The 22,229-nt window shown below is 38.7% G+C and overlaps 1 protein-coding gene across 1 annotated transcript in view; it reads left to right on the top strand.

The window, feature by feature from the left end:
- The first annotated feature begins 5,347 nt into the window (after positions 1-5,347).
- Positions 5,348-22,229, top strand: part of LOC113562640 (dynein heavy chain 12, axonemal-like) — a 34,386-nt gene continuing 17,504 nt past the window's right edge. The window contains exons 1-3 of the mRNA XM_026972619.1: positions 5,348-5,434; positions 7,296-7,748; positions 12,871-13,081. Of these exons, the coding sequence (XP_026828420.1) occupies positions 5,348-5,434; positions 7,296-7,748; positions 12,871-13,081 (751 nt within the window). The remainder of the gene's footprint in view (positions 5,435-7,295; positions 7,749-12,870; positions 13,082-22,229) is intronic.

The following is a 22,229-nucleotide window of genomic DNA, read 5'->3' as shown; positions in this document are numbered from 1 at the left end:
AGACGCACTGTCCTTGCGGCACACATGCCACGCACGTGGCCGCGAGAGTTTCACGCGGGCTAACGATATTATTGATGCACTTAACTTCGCGGAAGAGAGATGCGCTTGTGAGATGCCGAACGGTAATGAGAGGTCGTGAGAGCTTAAAAAATGAGCACTTATAACTAAACTATGCTAATTAGCCTATGCGCGCACTAACATTACTAGCCCATGGTCGTCTTAACGAATAGTGATGAACAAAGCATGATTAATTCGCGAGGTAGCCCGACCGAGGGCGCGATGACTCACGCGCCGTAGCGCGACAGACGCGACAAGGCCGGCGATATTTCACATATTTGGGGGGCTATAGATTATTTCCCAAACATTATTTATTAATATTTTTCAGCCTCCTGTATTGTTATAAGAGGATGAAACTAGCAACCCCTATTCACTTTTTTATTAGAACTTTTTAATGGGCCAGAATATGATCATCTAAAAATATGCTTTAAAAACTTTGCTATATTTAGAAACTTTTTTATTTCTTTTATTTTTTTCATAAAATGAGTAGTTTTCAAGAAAAAAAATACGTTATCATGCATAGCACAATGCTAAATAGCATAGGTTTTGAATTACGAGAAGGTAAATTTTAAAATAAAAATAAAATTACAGTAAATGTTGGAAAAATTGGAACAAAAACAAAATTATTAGGTCTAACGGAAAGTTTCGTCCGTTGTTTTGCAAAAAATATGGCTTTATTTAAGAAACAAAATGAAAAAGTACATCAATCAAAATATTGTCCATCGTTAGCGATGACTTTTTCCCATCTTTCGGGCAGCAAGCGGATTCCGCGGCGAAAGAATGACTCATCTTTGGAGGCTATCCAGTCAGTGACCCATTTTTCGACGTCTTCATAAGAGTTGAAGCGCTGCTCAGCAAGTGCGTGTGCCATCGACCGAAACAAGTGGTAGTCGGAAGGGGCATAGTCTGGTGAATAAGCAGCACTTCCCAGCGAAGTGCTTCTAACGTTTCCTTCACAGGTTTTGTGACGTGCGGTTGAGCGTTGTCATGAAGCAAAATCACTTTATGCTGTCTGGTTTCATATTCTGGTCGTTTTTCGTGCAATGCTCGGCTCAAATGGATCGTTTGTTCTCGGTAGAGATCCCCTGTGACCCGATTTTAACAGCTCATGGTACAACACACCCTTCTGATCCCACCAAATACAGAGCATCGCCTTCTTTCCGTGGATATTCCGTTTTGGCGTCGATGCTGAGGGTTGGCCGGAGTCGCAAATGGTTTTTCGCCGTTTGGGGTTGTCACAATATATTCATTTTTCATCCCCAGTGACAATACGATGCAAAAACTCCTTTCTTTGTTGCCTAGAAAGCAATATTTCGCAGATGCTTTTGCGTCTTTCAACGTCTATTGGCTTCAGTTCATACGGGACCCATTTTCCTTCCTTGTAGATCTTTCCCAACGCTTTCGAACGATCGGAAATAACAGACTGAGCAACATTTAATGTTTCTGCAAGTTGTGTTTGCGTTTGACATGGGTCTTCATCCACCAATGCCTCCAATTCTTCGTCTTCGAATACTCTTGGCCGTCCAGAACGCTGTTTGTCCTCCACATCAAAATACCAGTTTTAAAGCGTCGAAACCATTCTCTGCCTGATATCAGAAATGACACTATCACTATAAACTTCTACAAGCATTCGATGAGCTTCAGCTGCAGTTTTCTTGCAATTGAAGCAGAAGATTAACACTTCGCGCAAATGACGTTTATTTGGCTGTAATTCCGACATTTTTGACACAGTAAAAAACAATGTTATTGATGCAAACGCTAATCTTTATGTACTGACTTTTATTGACAGATGGCATTACTAAAAAATTAAGGATGGTTCAGGCATTAGGGTTACCGACAGTTCTAGCTACAGCTAAGTAAGAGTCTACCTCCGTCTCATTGATTGGCCTATAAGTTCAACTATCCTAGGTGTGTTTCTGATTGTTTCACATGATGCGACAATGCGATTCCTTAAATCTTCAATATTTTCAATAGGGATTATGTAAATCATGGACTTAAAATGATCCCAGATGTACAAATCCAAGGGATTTAATTCTGGAGACCGTGGGGGCTACAGTTGAGGTCCTCTTCGTCCTATCCAACAATTCGGATACACAGCGTTCAAGTGCTGACGAACATTCAGGCTAAACTGTGCTGGAGCCTTGTCGTGCATAAACCACATTTGATGTCTAATATGAAGCGGCACATCTTCAAGAAGTATAGGAAGCTTCTCTTCAAGAAATTGGCAATATGAGCCACCATTTAGTCTCAACGGTAGAAAGTGTGGTCCAATTAAACAATCTCCAATAATTCCAACCCACACATTTAATGAAAATTGATATTGTAGTGAGCTTCTGCTATAGCATGTGGGTTATCTTCAGCCCATAGTTGATTATTATGGAAAGGGCCCCGCACAAACCTTATGGAAAATGGCTTTCGGTGAAATTGGCTGAAACTTCGCCATTTTGTACTTGAAGTGATGCTGATCGAAAGTTACCATTGCAACAAGTCAATCCTATGAGCCGTTCTTGTTCTAAAAAGGCCCAAAGTTTGTTAATAGTGTCTATAATACGTTCTCGCTCTAGGCGTCAACGACATGGACGTAGCATGGATCTGACCCTTTCTGTATGTATGCGTGTGTGTGTGTGTGTGTGCGTGTGCGTGTGCGTGCGTGCGCGCGCGCGTGCAACTGTCAGAAATAAGAAAATAAAAATAGCAACGCGAAACAAAATGAATTAATTGTTTCCAAACGGAGATTGTTTTTTCGCATTTTATTTTATTATCATAATTGAGTCTTAAACAGAGAATTGGTGGTATACACATAACTCATAACTAGTAAGCCCGGCTTATTTTATTTTATTATCATAATTGAGTCTTAAACAGAGAATTGGTGGTATACACATAACTCATAACTAGTAAGCCCGGCTTATTTTATTTTATTATCATAATTGAGTCTTAAACAGAGAATTGGTGGTATACACATAACTCATAACTAGTAAGCCGGGCTTATTTTATTTTATTATCATAATTGAGTTTAAACAGAAATTGGTGTATACACATAATCATAACTAGTAAGCCGGCTTACTAGTTATGAGTTATGTGTATACCACCAATTCTCTGTTTAAGACTCAATTATGATAATAAAATAAAATAAGCCGGGCTTACTAGTTATGAGTTATGTGTATACCACCAATTCTCTGTTTAAGACTCAATTATGATAATAAATAAAATAAGCGGCTTACTAGTTATGAGTTATGTGTATACCACAATTCTCTGTTTAAGACTCAATTATGATAATAAAATAAAAAACCTTATAATATATGTATAAAATCTGAAAAATATAATAAAAAAATGCGAAAAAACAATCTCCGTTTGGAAACAATTAATTCATTTTGTTTCGCGTTGCTATTTTTATTTTCTTATTTCTGACAGTTGCACGCGCGCGCGCACGCACGCACACGCACACGCACACACACACACACACACGCATACATACAGAAAGGGTCAGATCCATGCTACGTCCATGTCGTTGACGCCTAGAGCGAGAACGTATTATAGACACTATTAACAAACTTTGGGCCTTTTTAGAACAAGAACGGCTCATAGGATTGACTTGTTGCAATGGTAACTTTCGATCAGCATCACTTCAAGTACAAAATGGCGAAGTTTCAGCCAATTTCACCGAAAGCCATTTTCCATAAGGTTTGTGCGGGGCCCTTTCCATAATAATCAACTATGGGCTGAAGATAACCCACATGCTATAGCAGAAGCTCACTACAATATCAATTTTCATTAAATGTGTGGGTTGGAATTATTGGAGATTGTTTAATTGGACCACACTTTCTACCGTTGAGACTAAATGGTGGCTCATATTGCCAATTTCTTGAAGAGAAGCTTCCTATACTTCTTGAAGATGTGCCGCTTCATATTAGACATCAAATGTGGTTTATGCACGACAAGGCTCCAGCACAGTTTAGCCTGAATGTTCGTCAGCACTTGAACGCTGTGTATCCGAATTGTTGGATAGGACGAAGAGGACCTCAACTGTAGCCCCCACGGTCTCCAGAATTAAATCCCTTGGATTTGTACATCTGGGATCATTTTAAGTCCATGATTTACATAATCCCTATTGAAAATATTGAAGATTTAAGGAATCGCATTGTCGCATCATGTGAAACAATCAGAAACACACCTAGGATAGTTGAACTTATAGGCCAATCAATGAGACGGAGGTAGACTCTTACTTAGCTGTAGCTAGAACTGTCGGTAACCCTAATGCCTGAACCATCCTTAATTTTTTAGTAATGCCATCTGTCAATAAAAGTCAGTACATAAAGATTAGCGTTTGCATCAATAACATTGTTTTTTACTGTGTCAAAAATGTCGGAATTACAGCCAAATAAACGTCATTTGCGCGAAGTGTTAATCTTCTGCTTCAATTGCAAGAAAACTGCAGCTGAAGCTCATCGAATGCTTGTAGAAGTTTATAGTGATAGTGTCATTTCTGATATCAGGCAGAGAATGGTTTCGACGCTTTAAAACTGGTATTTTGATGTGGAGGACAAACAGCGTTCTGGACGGCCAAGAGTATTCGAAGACGAAGAATTGGAGGCATTGGTGGATGAAGACCCATGTCAAACGCAAACACAACTTGCAGAAACATTAAATGTTGCTCAGTCTGTTATTTCCGATCGTTCGAAAGCGTTGGGAAAGATCTACAAGGAAGGAAAATGGGTCCCGTATGAACTGAAGCCAATAGACGTTGAAAGACGCAAAAGCATCTGCGAAATATTGCTTTCTAGGCAACAAAGAAAGGAGTTTTTGCATCGTATTGTCACTGGGGATGAAAAATGAATATATTGTGACAACCCCAAACGGCGAAAAACCATTTGCGACTCCGGCCAACCCTCAGCATCGACGCCAAAACGGAATATCCACGGAAAGAAGGCGATGCTCTGTATTTGGTGGGATCAGAAGGGTGTGTTGTACCATGAGCTGTTAAAATCGGGTCACAGGGGATCTCTACCGAGAACAAACGATCCATTTGAGCCGAGCATTGCACGAAAAACGACCAGAATATGAAACCAGACAGCATAAAGTGATTTTGCTTCATGACAACGCTCAACCGCACGTCACAAAACCTGTGAAGGAAACGTTAGAAGCACTTCGCTGGGAAGTGCTGCTTATTCACCAGACTATGCCCCTTCCGACTACCACTTGTTTCGGTCGATGGCACACGCACTTGCTGAGCAGCGCTTCAACTCTTATGAAGACGTCGAAAAATGGGTCACTGACTGGATAGCCTCCAAAGATGAGTCATTCTTTCGCCGCGGAATCCGCTTGCTGCCCGAAAGATGGGAAAAAGTCATCGCTAACGATGGACAATATTTTGATTGATGTACTTTTTCATTTTGTTTCTTAAATAAAGCCATATTTTTTGCAAAACAACGGACGAAACTTTCCGTTAGACCTAATAATTTTGTTTTTGTTCCAATTTTTCCAACATTTACTGTAATTTTATTTTTATTTTAAAATTTACCTTCTCGTAATTCAAAACCTATGCTATTTAGCATTGTGCTATGCATGATAACGTATTTTTTTTCTTGAAAACTACTCATTTTATGAAAAAAATAAAAGAAATAAAAAAGTTTCTAAATATAGCAAAGTTTTTAAAGCATATTTTTAGATGATCATATTCTGGCCCATTAAAAAGTTCTAATAAAAAAGTGAATAGGGGTTGCTAGTTTCATCCTCTTATAACAATACAGGAGGCTGAAAAATATTAATAAATAATGTTTGGGAAATAATCTATAGCCCCCCAAATATGTGAAATATCGCCGGCCTTGTCGCGTCTGTCGCGCTACGGCGCGTGAGTCATCGCGCCCTCGGTCGGGCTACCTCGCGAATTAATCATGCTTTGTTCATCACTATTCGTTAAGACGACCATGGGCTAGTAATGTTAGTGCGCGCATAGGCTAATTAGCATAGTTTAGTTATAAGTGCTCATTTTTTAAGCTCTCACGACCTCTCATTACCGTTCGGCATCTCACAAGCGCATCTCTCTTCCGCGAAGTTAAGTGCATCAATAATATCGTTAGCCCGCGTGAAACTCTCGCGGCCACGTGCGTGGCATGTGTGCCGCAAGGACAGTGCGTCTCAAACGGTTCGCGGTGACGTGGTAGCATTAATATAATCGGCACGCCCGCGCAACCTGTGTAAGTAGTGTACATAATCGCTTGACTCAAAATACATTGTTATTGTTATTACTCAAACTCAGTGCGTGAGCTTTTATCCCGCCCGTTGCATGACATTCTCACCGCGCGTTCCCGCGCATCCTACCATCCTTCGTAAAAATCTCAAACAAATAACCTTTTTACTAGTAAAAAATATCCACCAAATTTCATTTCTTTAACTTGTTCCTAATTTGAAAAAAAATAACCTAATTTGTACCCTCATTTTTGGAGGAATGTAACTACACAGGAAGGGATGTAGGAGTATATATTTATATGAAAAACTCCCCTTAATGTTCGACAAAGAATCATCCCCTAAAAGTTTTCGCACTTATTTAGAAACGCCCTGTATAAATTGAATAGAGTGAAGGTAGTCTACCTATGATTATTATGTATAGAACTAAAATGATATTGTTTTGTATTCCTCGGATTATATTAAATATTCATCTGAATCTTTATTTGTATTTCTGCAATATATGTATGTAGCTTTGGCAATAGATCAATTTAACAACTATATCAATATAATGATCAATGAACCAATATTTTAGATACTTTCTCAAAATTTTTAAGGAATATTCTTGCAACAAAACATTGCAAAATTTTGATTTTCATGAAACTTTATATACATGTGAGGGTAATAGGAGAGGAGATAAATTTGATGCAGACATTTTTAAAAATAATAGAAGAGAACATTTTTTTCTAAAAAACCAAAACCTTTTTTAAATTTTTGTTTATATTACTTTATAGTCCAGAACTTACCATTAAATTTTCGTTATAAATTTTTGCTATCTCTTATAGTTTAAGAATTATATGCGAAAAAGTAGAAGCGCTCTTTTGACTTTGAGATCAAATATTGCTCTTCAAACGGCGATAGAACACAAATAATGTATGCATACCATTATTCATGTATTGAGTCACTCTACCCATCTATAAAATTTCACCCATCGAAAAGCTCGGATTCGCGATATTGCCTTATGAGTAAAAGAGAATGTGCAAGTAATATTTTATAATTAATGAATATTTTAATAGCTGGAATTAAGATACGAGTACTTTGACCTATTTGTGAGTCCGCGACTAGAGAAGTTACATGGCGCTTTCCACGATCTCATAAACGAAATAGCTAATATTGCTCAATACTTGCCGCCGTTACAATCATGGATGCGAGTCAAAAAAAGACGAAGAGAAGATATGGCAGATGTCAATGTAGCTACGAACGATAGAGTTATGTTTACCTCACTGCCCAACTGGTATATGGACGATGTGCATCAACGTCTAAATGTCATTCTAAGGGAATCCTTTCAGCCTTTGAATGATTACGTGCAAGAATTGCGATTACGATTTGACAGTATTATACGTAAAGCACAAGAGGCTCACTATGATGCGATGATTGTCGCAATGCATGCCGAGAAGAAACATTCTTTTGAGGGGTATATCGCAAAAGTTGAAGATTACAATCAATCAATACAAGCAATAAACGGAATGGTATACAGTAATAATTGCAAAATATATTCTATTATAATCGTATGTTATGGTTACTGGTGATCCCTTGCGCATTTATAATAATTAAATGCATGGTATGTTAATCTTAAATAAATGCATAAACAATATATGAATGTAATTAAATTATATAAATATCCAATATCAACATTTTGTTCTTGTTTTCCAGTTTCTGTTGATCTCATTCGCAAAGTTGCAAAACAATAAAAATTTTTGTCACATAATTCTTGATGAAATAAAATATGATTTACAGGAATAGAATATTTGCAAAATATTTCTTTGCCAAATGTCAGTTTTATGTATTGACATGAATCTCGTGCTATAGCTCTGCTGAAAAATGTTAATTACATTTTAAATTTACATAATCAGTTGTTCTCTTGAATTATTCACATTTTTCATTTTCTACGACTTTTTGAGAATGTTTAACTTATTAGCAGTAAGAGACAATAATAGGCATATTCAATGCATATAGTATTATCAACTTTACCGAATTTTATCGAATATTAAAGTAAAATACAAAGTGTATTTGCGTCCGTGCGCGCTTGTATGCGCACAAATAAGGGTTATTTTAGTCTAAGTTTTGAGCCTAATAATGAAGTACTTATATTTTTGGGCAAAATCGGTTTTATTTTTCAATATAATTTCCTGTTAGCTCGATATACTCGTATTTTGTTCATCTCTTTTCTAGTCTCTTCATTCCGTCAGGAAAATAGGTTTGGTTAAGTCATGCAAAATATTCGTTTACGGTGTCAATCACTTCTCCTCATTGGTCGTTAATTTTTTTCTCCCATCCATTTTTTTATGTTCGAGAATAAAAAAAAGTTACAGAAGGTTAGATCAGGCGAATAGGAGAGGGGGGACCAATTCGTAGCGTTATTCTTGCAATTGGCCATTGCGATTGTGTGAGCCGATTCGTTGCCTAGTGAAAAAGTACCATTTTCTTGTTCAAATGCGATCGTTTTTTCGCGATTTCTTCCTAAAAAATGTTTCAATAATGATGCATAATATTCGCCAGAGATAGGTTTTCTTTTCTGAAGATAATCAATCAGCAATATGCGATCCCAAAACACAGTCGTCATGACTTTTCCGACCGAATGGAACATCTTCGCCTTCTTCAGAACAAATTCGCCTGCTGAAGTTGTGACGTGACGCCTGAGCATTCGTCACAAGGGCGTTGCTCGACCGAGGGGGGGAGGGAATCTATCGGAGTCGCTCCCTCCAGCTGAGGGGGAGTGATTCATCCGCGTTTAAGTTATTTTACAGGTACGAATTTGTGATACTGGCGTGTAGAGTTGCTGAGTGAGGATAAAGTCAGCTTGTGCAGATGTAAACCACGGAGGAGGAACGACATGCAGGGGAGGAAGTGCCGCAAGATGACTGAGAGCGAGTACCAGGAGCCCGGGAGGAGCCGAGTCCTGCAGAGGCTCATCAGCATTACCGGTGCAATGGTTTCCACCTACCGCACCCTCTGGATACCGAGCAGAGTCACTGCTCGCCAGCATAATTATCATCAACGAGCCGTTATTCCCGATTACCGAGGCAGACCCGCTGTCCAGAGCGAGTGGAGGATCTTTCCACTTCGTCCCTGTCGGAGTCTGGCTGCCCTGGCAGGGAACCGCTGTGAGCGAATACGGGAAGAAGCGGCACGACAAGGACTTGCGAGGATCATCACCAGAGGGGTTGCAGGTAAGCCGAATTAACGGCCTAAACGAGGATCTATCACTACTGGATAGATCGAGTGCGCAGATCGATGCGCGATCTGGCAAGGACCTCCCGGTGCACTCCTCATTGCGAGCCCGGCTAGCGACCTGAGTGGAGCGACTCCGAAGCCCTACCAGAATTGCGACGACGTGGAACGAGCGCTCGAAAACTGTAAGAGTCTCACTCGGCGACTCAATTATTTCCGTTCCCAGCCAAGGCGGCACCTCGAGCTTTGGTAGAGATATTATAAGATTGTATCGAACTGCTAATACTAACCTATCGGAGACGCATCATCGAGGCTCGTCGGCCCCAGAAGCAGTACCGTCGAATTGCAATAATTCCGAATACCCCCGAAAGTACCGAGTCACCGCAAGGTGTTGAGTACCGGAGTATCTCATTATCCTCCCATTCGGGATTTCGCCGGCTCCAGTCGAAATTTGTATTGTAAACTTTCGTCTACTTTTGTGTTTCGTGTATCTGTTCGAGATTCACTTGCGTGCGGTAACGTTCTCGTCTTGCATTCATGATAGAGTCATTGTTGAGTTCTCGTTTGAGTTGCGTGCACTCATGATAAAGTCATATTTGAATTCTCGTTTGTGTTGCGTTACGGTCAGAAATTGCGTACAGTAAAGAATCACGAGAATGCGTAGCATTTGAGGGAATTATGTTCCGGTAAAGATCTCGTCTCGTCTCGTCTTTGCGCTGAGGTAACGATCGTGCGTTCTTGCGTTGTACATATTTATGGGAATTACGTTCCGGTAAAGATCTCGTCTCGTCTCGTCTTGCATCGCGGTAAGAATCGTGCGTGCGGTAACGCTCGTGCGTTGGCGTTAGCGTTGCGGTAACGATATCGTTTTGTGTTGCAGTGATGATTGCTCGCGTTGCGGTAACTATATCGTCTTTTGCGTGTACAGGAATCACGTTCACGGTAAAGTTCATCTTTGCGGGAATATTCCACCCTATTCAGTACCATTCGGGGTTTAGCGTCACGACCGATCCGCGAGATTTCGACGCCCGCGATCGTTTCTCCTGAACCGGCGTTGTAATAACCGCTGATCCTACAAAAGACCGATTTTCCACCTGGTCAGAGTTTGCATTTGAACTTATTGGATTGATTATGTTATTATTGTGTTATTCTATTGAATTGATTGTGTTATTCTCTGATTTCCGTGATGATTGATTTCCATACTATCATTTATGTCTTTAGCACCCGTTAAATATATTTTCTTGTTGAATTTATCGGAGCGACTCTTTCTACTGATTCTTCCCCTTTCCAGACCCTTATAACTTGCGATCCGCGCCCGTTATTACTTACCGCGGAGCTATATTTTGCAGTATCGTCCGTCTCGACTTGTGAGCGGTGCGATCTCGCACCTGGCGCCCAATACTCTCGTTTTCGCTTTCGGTCCCGATCATTACCGCGGACTGGTCCTCACAGGTCATTCGATTTTGTGCCTATCACTTGCCCGTGACTCCTCACGACTACGGCGGAACGTGGGCTAGTTCATGCGGAGTCGTCGCAAATAATACGCGTCGCAAAGTCTACAGTTTTGACTGTTCCTTCCTTTTACATGTGTATTGACAGATCCATGTTTCTTCAACAGTCACGAGTCGACGCAAGAAATTCTTTGTATTCCGCTTGAACCGGTTCAAACACTTTGAAATCTTGTGTCGAATGCGTTTTTGGTTCAATATTAGCAAACGTGGCATCCATCGCGCAGTCAGTTTTCTCATACCTAAATGTTTGTTGGTAAATCTGTTTAGTTTTATTGGTAGGAGTGTTGCATTTCATTTTATTGTTAAACGCTTTGAACTCTTAGCAACGTTTTATTGATATTTGATTCTCTTGGTTACGATTGTTGTTTTATGGGGCTTGTTCAGACTCTGCGGCCGTCTCGGTGAGCTCACCTCATGCGTTGTCATTAATAGCGATGCGATGAATATTCAGATAAGTTTGATTTGGGTAATTATTTACTCTTGGTCACCCTCCACCAATGACCTTGACCTTGACATATGTTGTCAAGGTCACCCTCCTGAGTGACCTTCAAGAGGTTTTAGGCGTCGCTCGTTGTTCGTTAATAAGTTATTAACAAAATAAGTTCAGTAGTTGTGTATGGATTTCCGCCTTTTCACACGAAGTAAGGACTTGAATTTGACATATATTACAAACGTCACTCCCGAGAATAGTTAAAGTTATAGAATAGTTAAAGAAACTATTCTATATATTAACGATTCACTGCTTTAAATGATTTTTAAATAAGGAATCGTATCCTTTTGAAGTTGCTTTTGATTAAGCAGAGATTATTTAACTGTTTATGTTTTTGGCTAAAACAGAGAATACTTTGTATTTAACTGTTTGTGCTGTTGGGTAAAGTAAAGAATACTTTGTATTTATACTACAAGAAACTATTCTATATATTAACGATTCTTTGGATTCACTGCTTTAAATGACTTTCCTTCCTTCGTTCATATACATATATGGTCATTTATACCTTTTAATATTCAAAATAACTACTATATTTTCGAAACTTCTTTTGTTAATAACTTTTTAATAAACTACGACCAACGAAAACCTGCAGATTACTAAATAGGATGACCTCTATTATATATGTCAAGGTCAAGTTCTTGCTTGGCGTGGATAGTTGAAAATTCGTGCAAAATCATTAAACTTCTTTTGTTAATAACTGTTTAATAAATAACGAGCGACGGTTAAAACCTTCTGAATGTTGTTCAGGAGGATGACATCTGTAATCTTTGTAATGTATCAAGTCATAGTCAAGATCATAGTCATTGGTGGAAGGTAAATTAAAGGGAATATTTACCATATTTTTTCGAAAAATGAATAATATTGTTAAATAGAGCTATTTGTTCTACAAACTGTTTGTATAAAACATTTTTCGATATTTCATTTGATTTACGAGATATATTGAAAAAACGTGAAAGCCTCTATATCTTTGAACGGTGGTTATGCCCCTTCAAACCGTTTTTTAGCAGAAAATTTCTAAATTTATCTATTTACCTAATCTATATTTATGCCAAGTGTCATTAAAATCGGATTTTTCGGGTTCGAGAGGTTCCTTTGTAGTGCGGCTTTATTCAAATAATCAAGGTTGTCACTATGCTAGTTTGCTATTTTTCCAACAGCTAATCCAATAGATCATTCATCATAATTAATTATTTTTTATTCAATTATAATTGTGTTTAAAGTAAAGTGCACATGTATAGAGTAGTTTGCAATAAAAATATATTCATTTTGTATCGTGTACAATTATTACATGCGCTATTGCACATTTCTTACAATCGTTATAGAAAATTATTGAATTCGAGCGTACGGGATTTACCATTCTTACAACTATATGAAATGCGCGATTATATGAAATAAAAATATGAATAAAAATATTTGCAGCCTGATAATGAGTACCTAATGATGACAAGGTTATATCAAAGCATTGCAAAACGCGATCTTGTTATTCATGCAAATGAGCTACGGAAATTCATCATTGATGAATTTGTCAAACATCATTGGAATTACAATCTCGAAATATGTGCTATTTTTGAAACGATAAAAGATCGCGTGTTGAATGTTCCACAGACCACAAGAGAATTATTAGAATTAGGTAAGTTTTCTCTTTTTAGTTATTATTAGACTAGAAAATACTTTCTTCACTGTAATATATTTATTATATTTTTCGTAAACATCTAACAATAAAAATGCTACACGAAAACTCAAACCTTTTCGAGAATGATTATTCTTATATTATAATAAAAATAAAATGTATGAAAGTGTTTAGGAGAGGACAAGTTATTAATTACATTAAAGTTATTAATAAAAAAGTTATTAATGAACAAAGTTTACTGAGAAAAACGTAATTTTCTGATATCATGTGCATTTAATAGAGCATTTAATTTTACTTATAAACACGTATCAGTGATCTGCATTGTCTACTAAGCAATGTTACCACTTATTTAATTAATTATATTTCTTTAGAATGTGGTAAATGGAATACGTGGACGGGAGAGGGGCCTTGTGCCATCCCTGCATCCCCATTAAGAAAGATAATCTTTCTTTTTTTACGTAGGGGAAATGTTGAAACTTGTGAATATGATTTTAGTAGTTTTAAGGTTTTGTTCGTTATATTGTAAAGCAGCTTTAATGTGCATATGTAATGTTTTGTTTTTTGCGCGCGCAACTTTATTTTAATCCTTTGCCTACCGTTGTGATAGCGTGTAACGTGTGCCATTGCGATATAATAAAACTGTATTTCTCTGCTAAAATACCTACAGGAAATCTTCGAGAAACATCCCTGAAGGGAAGTTGAATAGTGTGGGATCTCTTACCTATTAAAACTTGGTGACCTACCTCTGATAAGTGGAGCACTAGAAATCCTTGCGGACACATCACAGCGTCCCTTCCTCCGCGTTAGCGTGACAAATATTCCTTGCAAAGGGATATGCAAAGAACTCTTCAAGCATTATTTAATGATGGGATGGAACCACACTAACCCGCTACTACCTTCTTGAGACCGCGTGCAATGATAGGCTTGAACTTCTATTCAGTTCTATTTACTAGACTCCAATGACTTGGCGACCGCGAAGAGTATGGCTTTCTCCACGGTCGTCATCTTTACTCGTTTGACCAGGAGATTCGCTGCTATGCTGGGCGTTTACGAGAGGACGCTATTTCCCTCACAATCCCTTTAAAGTGGAGTCCGAAGTGGGGCAGTGAAGTGCAATTCATGGCTTTATTAAAGACACATAGCCTCTCCTGCTCAATTCCTATCCTTACCTCTATATTGGTGGATTCTAATAACCTGAGCAACCCTTCGGAAGACTGCGGTAACCAATTCCAGTGGGAAGCAGGTCAGGAACATCGATTAAATACGTCGATTTTATATTCCTTAACAGAAACTTGGTCATTGACTGTCAGGCCATTAGAGAGACTGTGCAAAATTAGACTGAAAAGGAAATTCTTTAACTATTCCATATTAAACGCTCCTGCCTCTACTGAAAAAAGCCTGATAAAGAAAAAGAAGCTTTCTATGATGACTTAGAAAGCGCAGTCTGGAGATACCCAAGAAATGACATCAGGTTAATTTTAAAAGACTAACACAAAAGTTGGCCAGGAAGCGGAGTACTTCAACACCATTGGATGATTTAGCTTACATAATGAATCACATGATAATGGGACACGCCTAATACTTTTTACTGCGTCGAGCAGTATGATTGTTGCTAGCACATATTTCGAACATAAGAATATACATAAAAAAGTACATGGTACCGCCTGATGGTGCTACGGACAATCAAATTGACCATGTCAACTCGAGTCAACTAATTGACTCGAGATATTACAATAACATCATGGATATTAGAAACAGAAAAGGGGCAGATATAGATTTTGACCATTATCTGATAGAAAGGCGACGGGCAATTACGCGGCGAAGCGCTGCATGTGCGAGTTCAAATCTTCTTTTGCTAATAATTTTTTGCTATCTGCTTTTGCATGGATTGTACATATTATTAAGAATAATATTAATATTTTTATAGCAGTTTTCGCTATATATATTTATGTCTAATATATTATATATAATTTACATATTTATATGTATATATACATCTTGAACACATTTTAAATAATTTTTTAATTGTACCATTTTTATTTTTACGTTTTATGATATTTCTAACTTTGTTTTAATTTGTTTTAATTAGCCTTACTTATCCATCCTCCTACATTTCTTTCAATGAACAAAATGTACCATAGCCAATCACATCCGTCTGTACAACTCGGTACATACCGAACACAGAAAAGTTTAAATTAATTTTTCTCGCGAATACTTGAGAGATGCGTCGAGTGGCTTTACCTATCATTATACCAGAGCAATTCTACAACATATATCAAGTTCGTTAAAATCCGAGCGGAAAGAACCTGGTAGTCCCTTTGTCAGCGCTCCCTGCGTTGGCGGTGAGAGTTCAAATCCTATCCTGTTCGTTGGTTTTTTTCTCTTTTTGTTCCTTATTTTGAGCATATAATAAATACTTTGTTACTTATTATTAATTTTTGTGACGTATTTTGTTTTCCGTTGTGAAACTTAAAAACTTTCTGACTGTTTTAACGTAAAGCACAATAAAAACACTGGTGGCATGGTGCCTACAGATAGGCAGCCAGCCACCACAAGGAAAGGTAATGTGACAAACAACTCCGAAGAAGCAAACAACTTGAGCAATCCGATAGGGGGAGATTCGGGGATAACATCTCCCGCACGAAATAAACACCCCCATGGAAAATAAAAGGGCCAGAGACAGCCGAGCAGCTCATTATTCTGGCGATTACCTCAGATAGAGGCAGATCATAACCAGGAATAGATTGTCCATAAGACGCAGTGGAGTGAGTACAGACGAGACCACGGCGGCCAGGTCGCAGGATACCGGCTCCAACTCCGACTGCAATAGCAGCCTCGACCGAAGCTAGCAGAGACCAGCCCGAGACGCGGAAGGAAGAGGTCAGCGGACCGGCTAGCTCCGACGCACCACCAGCCAAGAGGGAATCTTTCCAACCTTCTTCGATCCGACCGCAGAGGATCTGCTTGCAGCTTCGCGGTTGGAAGCTGATTCCTCTGGAGCTACCTCGGCAGCCGTTGACACGACCTCCCCGGCTCTCCCTAACACCTTGGGACATCAGGGTCCGGAGAAACACCAGCCCGCGCTACCTCACCTGGGCTCCCGCTCCAATATCCCCGTTGCTACCGTCACCGGCACGAGAAATACGCGAGACAGCCACGCAGACCACGGTTCGAGCGACCCAGGAGCAAGGGACTCAGACACGCGGCTGGAACAGCGATAGTGAGGAGGAATCGGCTACACCATCCGTTCCTGATCGTTGAGGGCCAATCCTGGTCACATTCACGGCCCCCATATACAGGGTGCGTCATCAAAATCCGAACAAATTTCAATTTAAATTTCGCCGCCATATTGTGCCTCCGCCAGAGGTCGTTGTTGGCGTCCGAGAAAGCCTGATGCTTCTAATAAACAGTCTGCGACGGCCGTCGCTGGCCTACGGCCCGCCGTGCGCGTAGGCGCGGCGTCGCAAATCAGATTTCACGCGAAATACCAAAACGATAATTATTCCCGAACAACCGTGATCGTGACGATGCAGATTTTCCTCGGCAAGTCCTCTCGACACTCTTTCGCTCGGAACTCAGTCTCTCTCTCTCTCCCTCTCTCTCTCTCTCTCTCTCTCTCTCTCTCGACAACGTCTCTCTATCCACCGGGTCTGACAAGTAAACCTAAGGAAGTGTCACTCTCCGATTTTTCTGAAATTTGGATATGTTATAATACATGAAAAACTAAGGGACACGTATTTTTTTTAGCGGCGGAAAAACATTTAGGGGGTGAAACGACCCCCCAAAATGGGGGGTAAAATGGAAAAATTGCGATATCTTTGAGACCAGTGAAGCGATTTTAATGATTTTTGGTATGAAAGTATCTTTCGATAGAAGACGAAAATCGGCCTAGGTATGTTGGAAGGGGAGTGAAAATTAGGGGGTGAACTACCCCTAAAGTGACCAATTTCTTGCTGCAAAAAATCAGTTTTGATCTGATCGAAGTAAAATCTATTAAAACTTCAAGAGGAAAGCTAATTAAGGAACACGTATTTTTTTGTTTTGTTTTATATAAATATTTGGGGGGTAAACAATCCCTAAATTGCCGCGTTCGTTTGGCATTGCGCATGAAACACCTTGTGAAACTATATTTTTTAACTGTTCGATCTTTTTAATATATTGGTTTTTTAAGTCACTGAATCCGAATCTGAAATCGGATTTTCAAAATTCAATATGGCGGACCAAAACTCGAAAAATTACTTGAATAGACAGTAACTCGACATGCGACTTTCAAAATACAATAAAATCAACTTTTGACATTTATTGTTAGTAATGTGAAGTGAATTAAACATGTTAAAAATATTAATCGTTTATAACAAAATTGTTTAAACAATGTAGCTAAAAAATGAAATGAAAAATGATTAGAGTAAATCTCCTTGCCTCTCACTATTTTCTGTAAGTGTGTCAGAACACGATTCATTGTTAGAACGCTTATGTACAGGTAACGAAAGATTTTTTTATTTCAATTTTTTTTGTCGTTTTAATTTTTTTTGTGTTTTATTTCATTAATTTTTTTATTATTACTTTTATTTTATAAATGACTGATTTGACAATTAAATCATTTTTTGTGCATAATATATTTTTAAAAATATATTATGCACAAAAAATGATTTAATTGTCAAATCAGTCATTTATAAAATAAAAGTAATAATAAAAAAATTAATGAAATAAAACACAAAAAAAATTAAAACGACAAAAAAAATTGAAATAAAAAAATCTTTCGTTACCTGTACATAAGCGTTCTAACAATGAATCGTGTTCTGACACACTTACAGAAAATAGTGAGAGGCAAGGAGATTTACTCTAATCATTTTTCATTTCATTTTTTAGCTACATTGTTTAAACAATTTTGTTATAAACGATTAATATTTTTAACATGTTTAATTCACTTCACATTACTAACAATAAATGTCAAAAGTTGATTTTATTGTATTTTGAAAGTCGCATGTCGAGTTACTGTCTATTCAAGTAATTTTTCGAGTTTTGGTCCGCCATATTGAATTTTGAAAATCCGATTTCAGATTCGGATTCAGCGACTTAAAAAACCAATATATTAAAAAGATCAAACAGTTAAAAAATATAGTTTCACAAGGTGTTTCATGCGCAATGCCAAACGAACGCGGCAATTTAGGGATTGTTTACCCCCCAAATATTTATATAAAACAAAACAAAAAAATACGTGTTCCTTAATTAGCTTTCCTCTTGAAGTTTTAATAGATTTTACTTCGATCAGATCAAAACTGATTTTTTGCAGCAAGAAATTGGTCACTTTAGGGGTAGTTCACCCCCTAATTTTCACTCCCCTTCCAACATACCTAGGCCGATTTTCGTCTTCTATCGAAAGATACTTTCATACCAAAAATCATTAAAATCGCTTCACTGGTCTCAAAGATATCGCAATTTTTCCATTTTACCCCCCATTTTGGGGGGTCGTTTCACCCCCTAAATGTTTTTCCGCCGCTAAAAAAAATACGTGTCCCTTAGTTTTTCATGTATTATAACATATCCAAATTTCAGAAAAATCGGAGAGTGACACTTCCGTAGGTTTACTTGTGAGTCTCGTGGTCACGATCACCGACACGATAAATGATACGGTAATTGGGCGCCAGGCGCAATCACTTGCGCCGCTCACGAAATCAGCACGTAAAACTTCGATAGCTTGACTAGTCAGCCGTCGTGAGTTAGAGTATTATAAGGCCGCTGGAAGGAAGACAGTAAGACACACGCAATTGTATAAAATAATAATGTATTTCGAGAACGTCCGGGGATACAGGGATTCATCACTCCGTCTCACATGGACGCCTACAACGCAGATACACGAACGCAATGTCAATGACCACAACGACAAACGAAAGACACGACGCAATACGCGATGCGGTCATCACCGCACCGTTCCGAAAGCGGACGCGCGAGTCAGCCCTTTACTTCGCGGTGACCTTCTCGGCACCCAGTTTTGAGATCCTCCTCGGTGATTTCTGCGAGGTTCCGCTGTCCGGTTAGGAAACAGTCGTTACCGTCGGCTCGAAATCCTCTTCCCTCTCGCGATCTCGCCTCAATCCCGACTCTGTCTCTCACGGGCGTTACCCGGAAAGTCTCGACCGTCTACCACTCGGCAGTCGATACCCTGCTACTAGACTACTCGGCATCAACGCAGAAAACGTAATACGCTCGTCGTCGATGATGTTGCTTGCAATTACTTGCAATTTATGTATTTTTTATAGTATTTGCGATTTATATCTTTATCGTAAAATAAAACATTTCCCATGTATTATTAAAATCATTTTTAATTCATAATAAATTAAATCATGCATGTGTGAACAGCAGCTTGAGGGACAAAATCGCTTTGTATGTGCATGTGCGAACATACGTACGTGAGTCTGAACCAGAATATGGAAACGGAAAACGGAACGTCACAATTCTAACGTACGATTATAATATCTCAGGATTGACTGCACCAATCTTTTTCGCATTGGTCGCGATCGAAAGCTCGCATTCACATTTTATTATACAAGTGCCGTTAGATTTTTTATTACGGCTTTAATTCCTGAGCTATTTTAATCATAAGTTGATATGACCTGTCAAATGGCATGAATTCCAGATAAGCTACTTGGTAGCGCGCGACGTTTATGCAATAAAATTGGTAACACTCGATATTATACAGTGACTCTCATTGTTCGGAACCTTATTTTTGATTATGTACTTGGCGTTGCGACGCTACCGCGTCGCTTGATAACCTTACATGACTGGAAACAAACACCCTCAGCGTAAGTTCAAGCTAACTTCCAAATTATGAGCGATATTGTACAAGTTATACAGTCCATTTTTTATGTTAAGTTCCGTGCAATGCGGTGATCACGAAATACCAAATCGTCGTCGCGTTGCGCCCAGCTGCCTTGCGGCAAGTGGTAAATATGCATAAAAGGTCCGACCTCACCGATGACCTTGACCTTGACATATGTTTTCAAGGTCATCACTCTGAGTGACCTTCAAAATGTTTTAGCCGGCGGTCGTTGTTTATTAAAAAGTTATTAACAAAAAAGTTTACTTATTTTACATGAATTTTGAGCTTTGTATGCGAAGTGAGGACTTCACTGTGACATATATTATAAAGTAAAGTACATACGTGAACACAGTGTGTTCCGCCCTCTCCTGCGGGGGGGCTCCACTTCCGGAAAAAATAACCTAACTTAACCCAAACCTATTTCTGCTTTAAAACGAAAATTTGAGCGACAGCTAAAACATTTTAAAGCAGAAATCCGTGCAGTGTACCAGGTAATCAAAATCTGTACGGTGAAATCTATAACAGCGGATCCGGCGGGGAGAGGGGCAAATCCCCTTCTCCCCGCCCTCCCGCGAAGCGGGCTGAAAACGAGCGTATGTGTCCGGGGCTCCAGTTTCGGAAAATATAACCTAACCGAAACACAAAGCACAAATTGTGTGATTGTGCTTTGTGCTGTTGGAGAGTACGGATGGAGATGACTGTTGGAGCAGTTAATATTTTTGTTCGGTTTTTACTTTTCGTGACATTTTTGAACTATAGTTTTATTATGTACACTTTTGTTATTGAGCGATTTATAAACTGTTGGTTTGGAGGATATTAATGTTCGGAGTGATTGATTGATTGTATTTCACTTGAGAAGGACCCAAAACAACGGTCGAAACGTTGTGAACAATTATTATCATTAATCGGCCAGTCAAGGTCAAAAAATATTTTGGACATCCTTTCTTTCATTGAACTAATAAATTTGCACATTGTTAACTAAATCAAAGGTACTTATTTCCTCTAGTTTTACCCTTTCAGCGCTCACTCGTAATTGCATTACACACTCCTCTCGCTCCCTTCCCCAGCGCTACTAGAAAAAGCGATTCGTCTAAAAACTGCGAGTCATACAATCGCAAACATATAGGAAACTTTGTATTTACAGTTGGCGACAGTTTGTGTCATCATTATTTTTGTAGGAAGTGGTTTAATAAGAATATTTTAATAAAATATGATTATGTGATATCTTATTCATAATCGAAACGAAATTTTGATATCACAACTGTTTGGTCAAAACAATACAATATTGCACTTCTTACATCAACCAGCACATGCACATGGCGTCTTTTTTGTACCTTTTTTTGAAAAGATACGTTTTATAAAGTACTAACGAGAAAGTATAAAACAGAAACATAAACTGCTGGTTTGCACTAACAAAAGAAAAAACTGAGCCGAACGAAATGTACAAAGAAGATTCTCAGTTGTTCTACAGGTATCTCGAACTTTTGCGCGTCTCAATTTCTACTTTCTACTGTCTTTCCGGGATCTGCGACGCGAGAGAGCTTCGTACGCGAGAGTGCTTTTCATATTTGATTCCGTGATCTATTGATATATTACATAAATGTACACCGAACGGCGAATATGCTGTCCGTATATCCATGTGTCTCACACATAACGATTGGGTCGATAAGTTAGAGTTTCTAAGGTCGAGCCCGAGGGGTTCATAACTATCGAAATCCGGTGTACAAACCACCATGAAATCTCGCTGAGATCTGGCTGAAATCTAGCTGAAATCCTTAATCTTGTTGAAATCCTTGAAATCTGGCTAAAATACTCTGAAATCCGATTAAAATCATTGAAATCCGGTTAAAATTCTCTGAAATTTGATCGAAATCACTGAAATCCGACTGAAATCCGAGTAAAATTCTATGAAATCCTTTACAAATTTTTTCGTTCCTGCAAAATTTTTGGACTCTGTAGATAAAACGTTTGTTTTGTGCACTCTGCAAGATGCGGCAGCAGCGTAGTGAGCGTGAGGCGTGGGCAGTGTGTAGTTATGCACAACAAAAGCTCCTTTAAATAATGCTAGGGGTATAGGATGCTTGTGTACATGGTTTGAAATATCTGTAAAATGTATTCTTATTCCGTCCAGAAAGCAACATTCATTCTTTAATTTATCAAATTATATTTGTTCTTTGTCTCGTCCTCGTTTTGTAGACAGTAGTTTGAGACTTAATGGTGATATTATAAGTAAGATCGATGAGTGTTTAGCAACTGCCTCTAATTCTTAAGGTCGTGGCGCATAAAAAATTTAAGCAATAGGACTTTAGATGTAAGAATTTCATCCAT

Source organism: Ooceraea biroi, chromosome 9 (genome assembly GCF_003672135.1).
Source record: "Ooceraea biroi isolate clonal line C1 chromosome 9, Obir_v5.4, whole genome shotgun sequence".
Lineage (NCBI taxonomy): Eukaryota > Metazoa > Arthropoda > Insecta > Hymenoptera > Formicidae > Ooceraea > Ooceraea biroi.
This window is presented reverse-complemented; position numbering and strand designations above follow the sequence as displayed.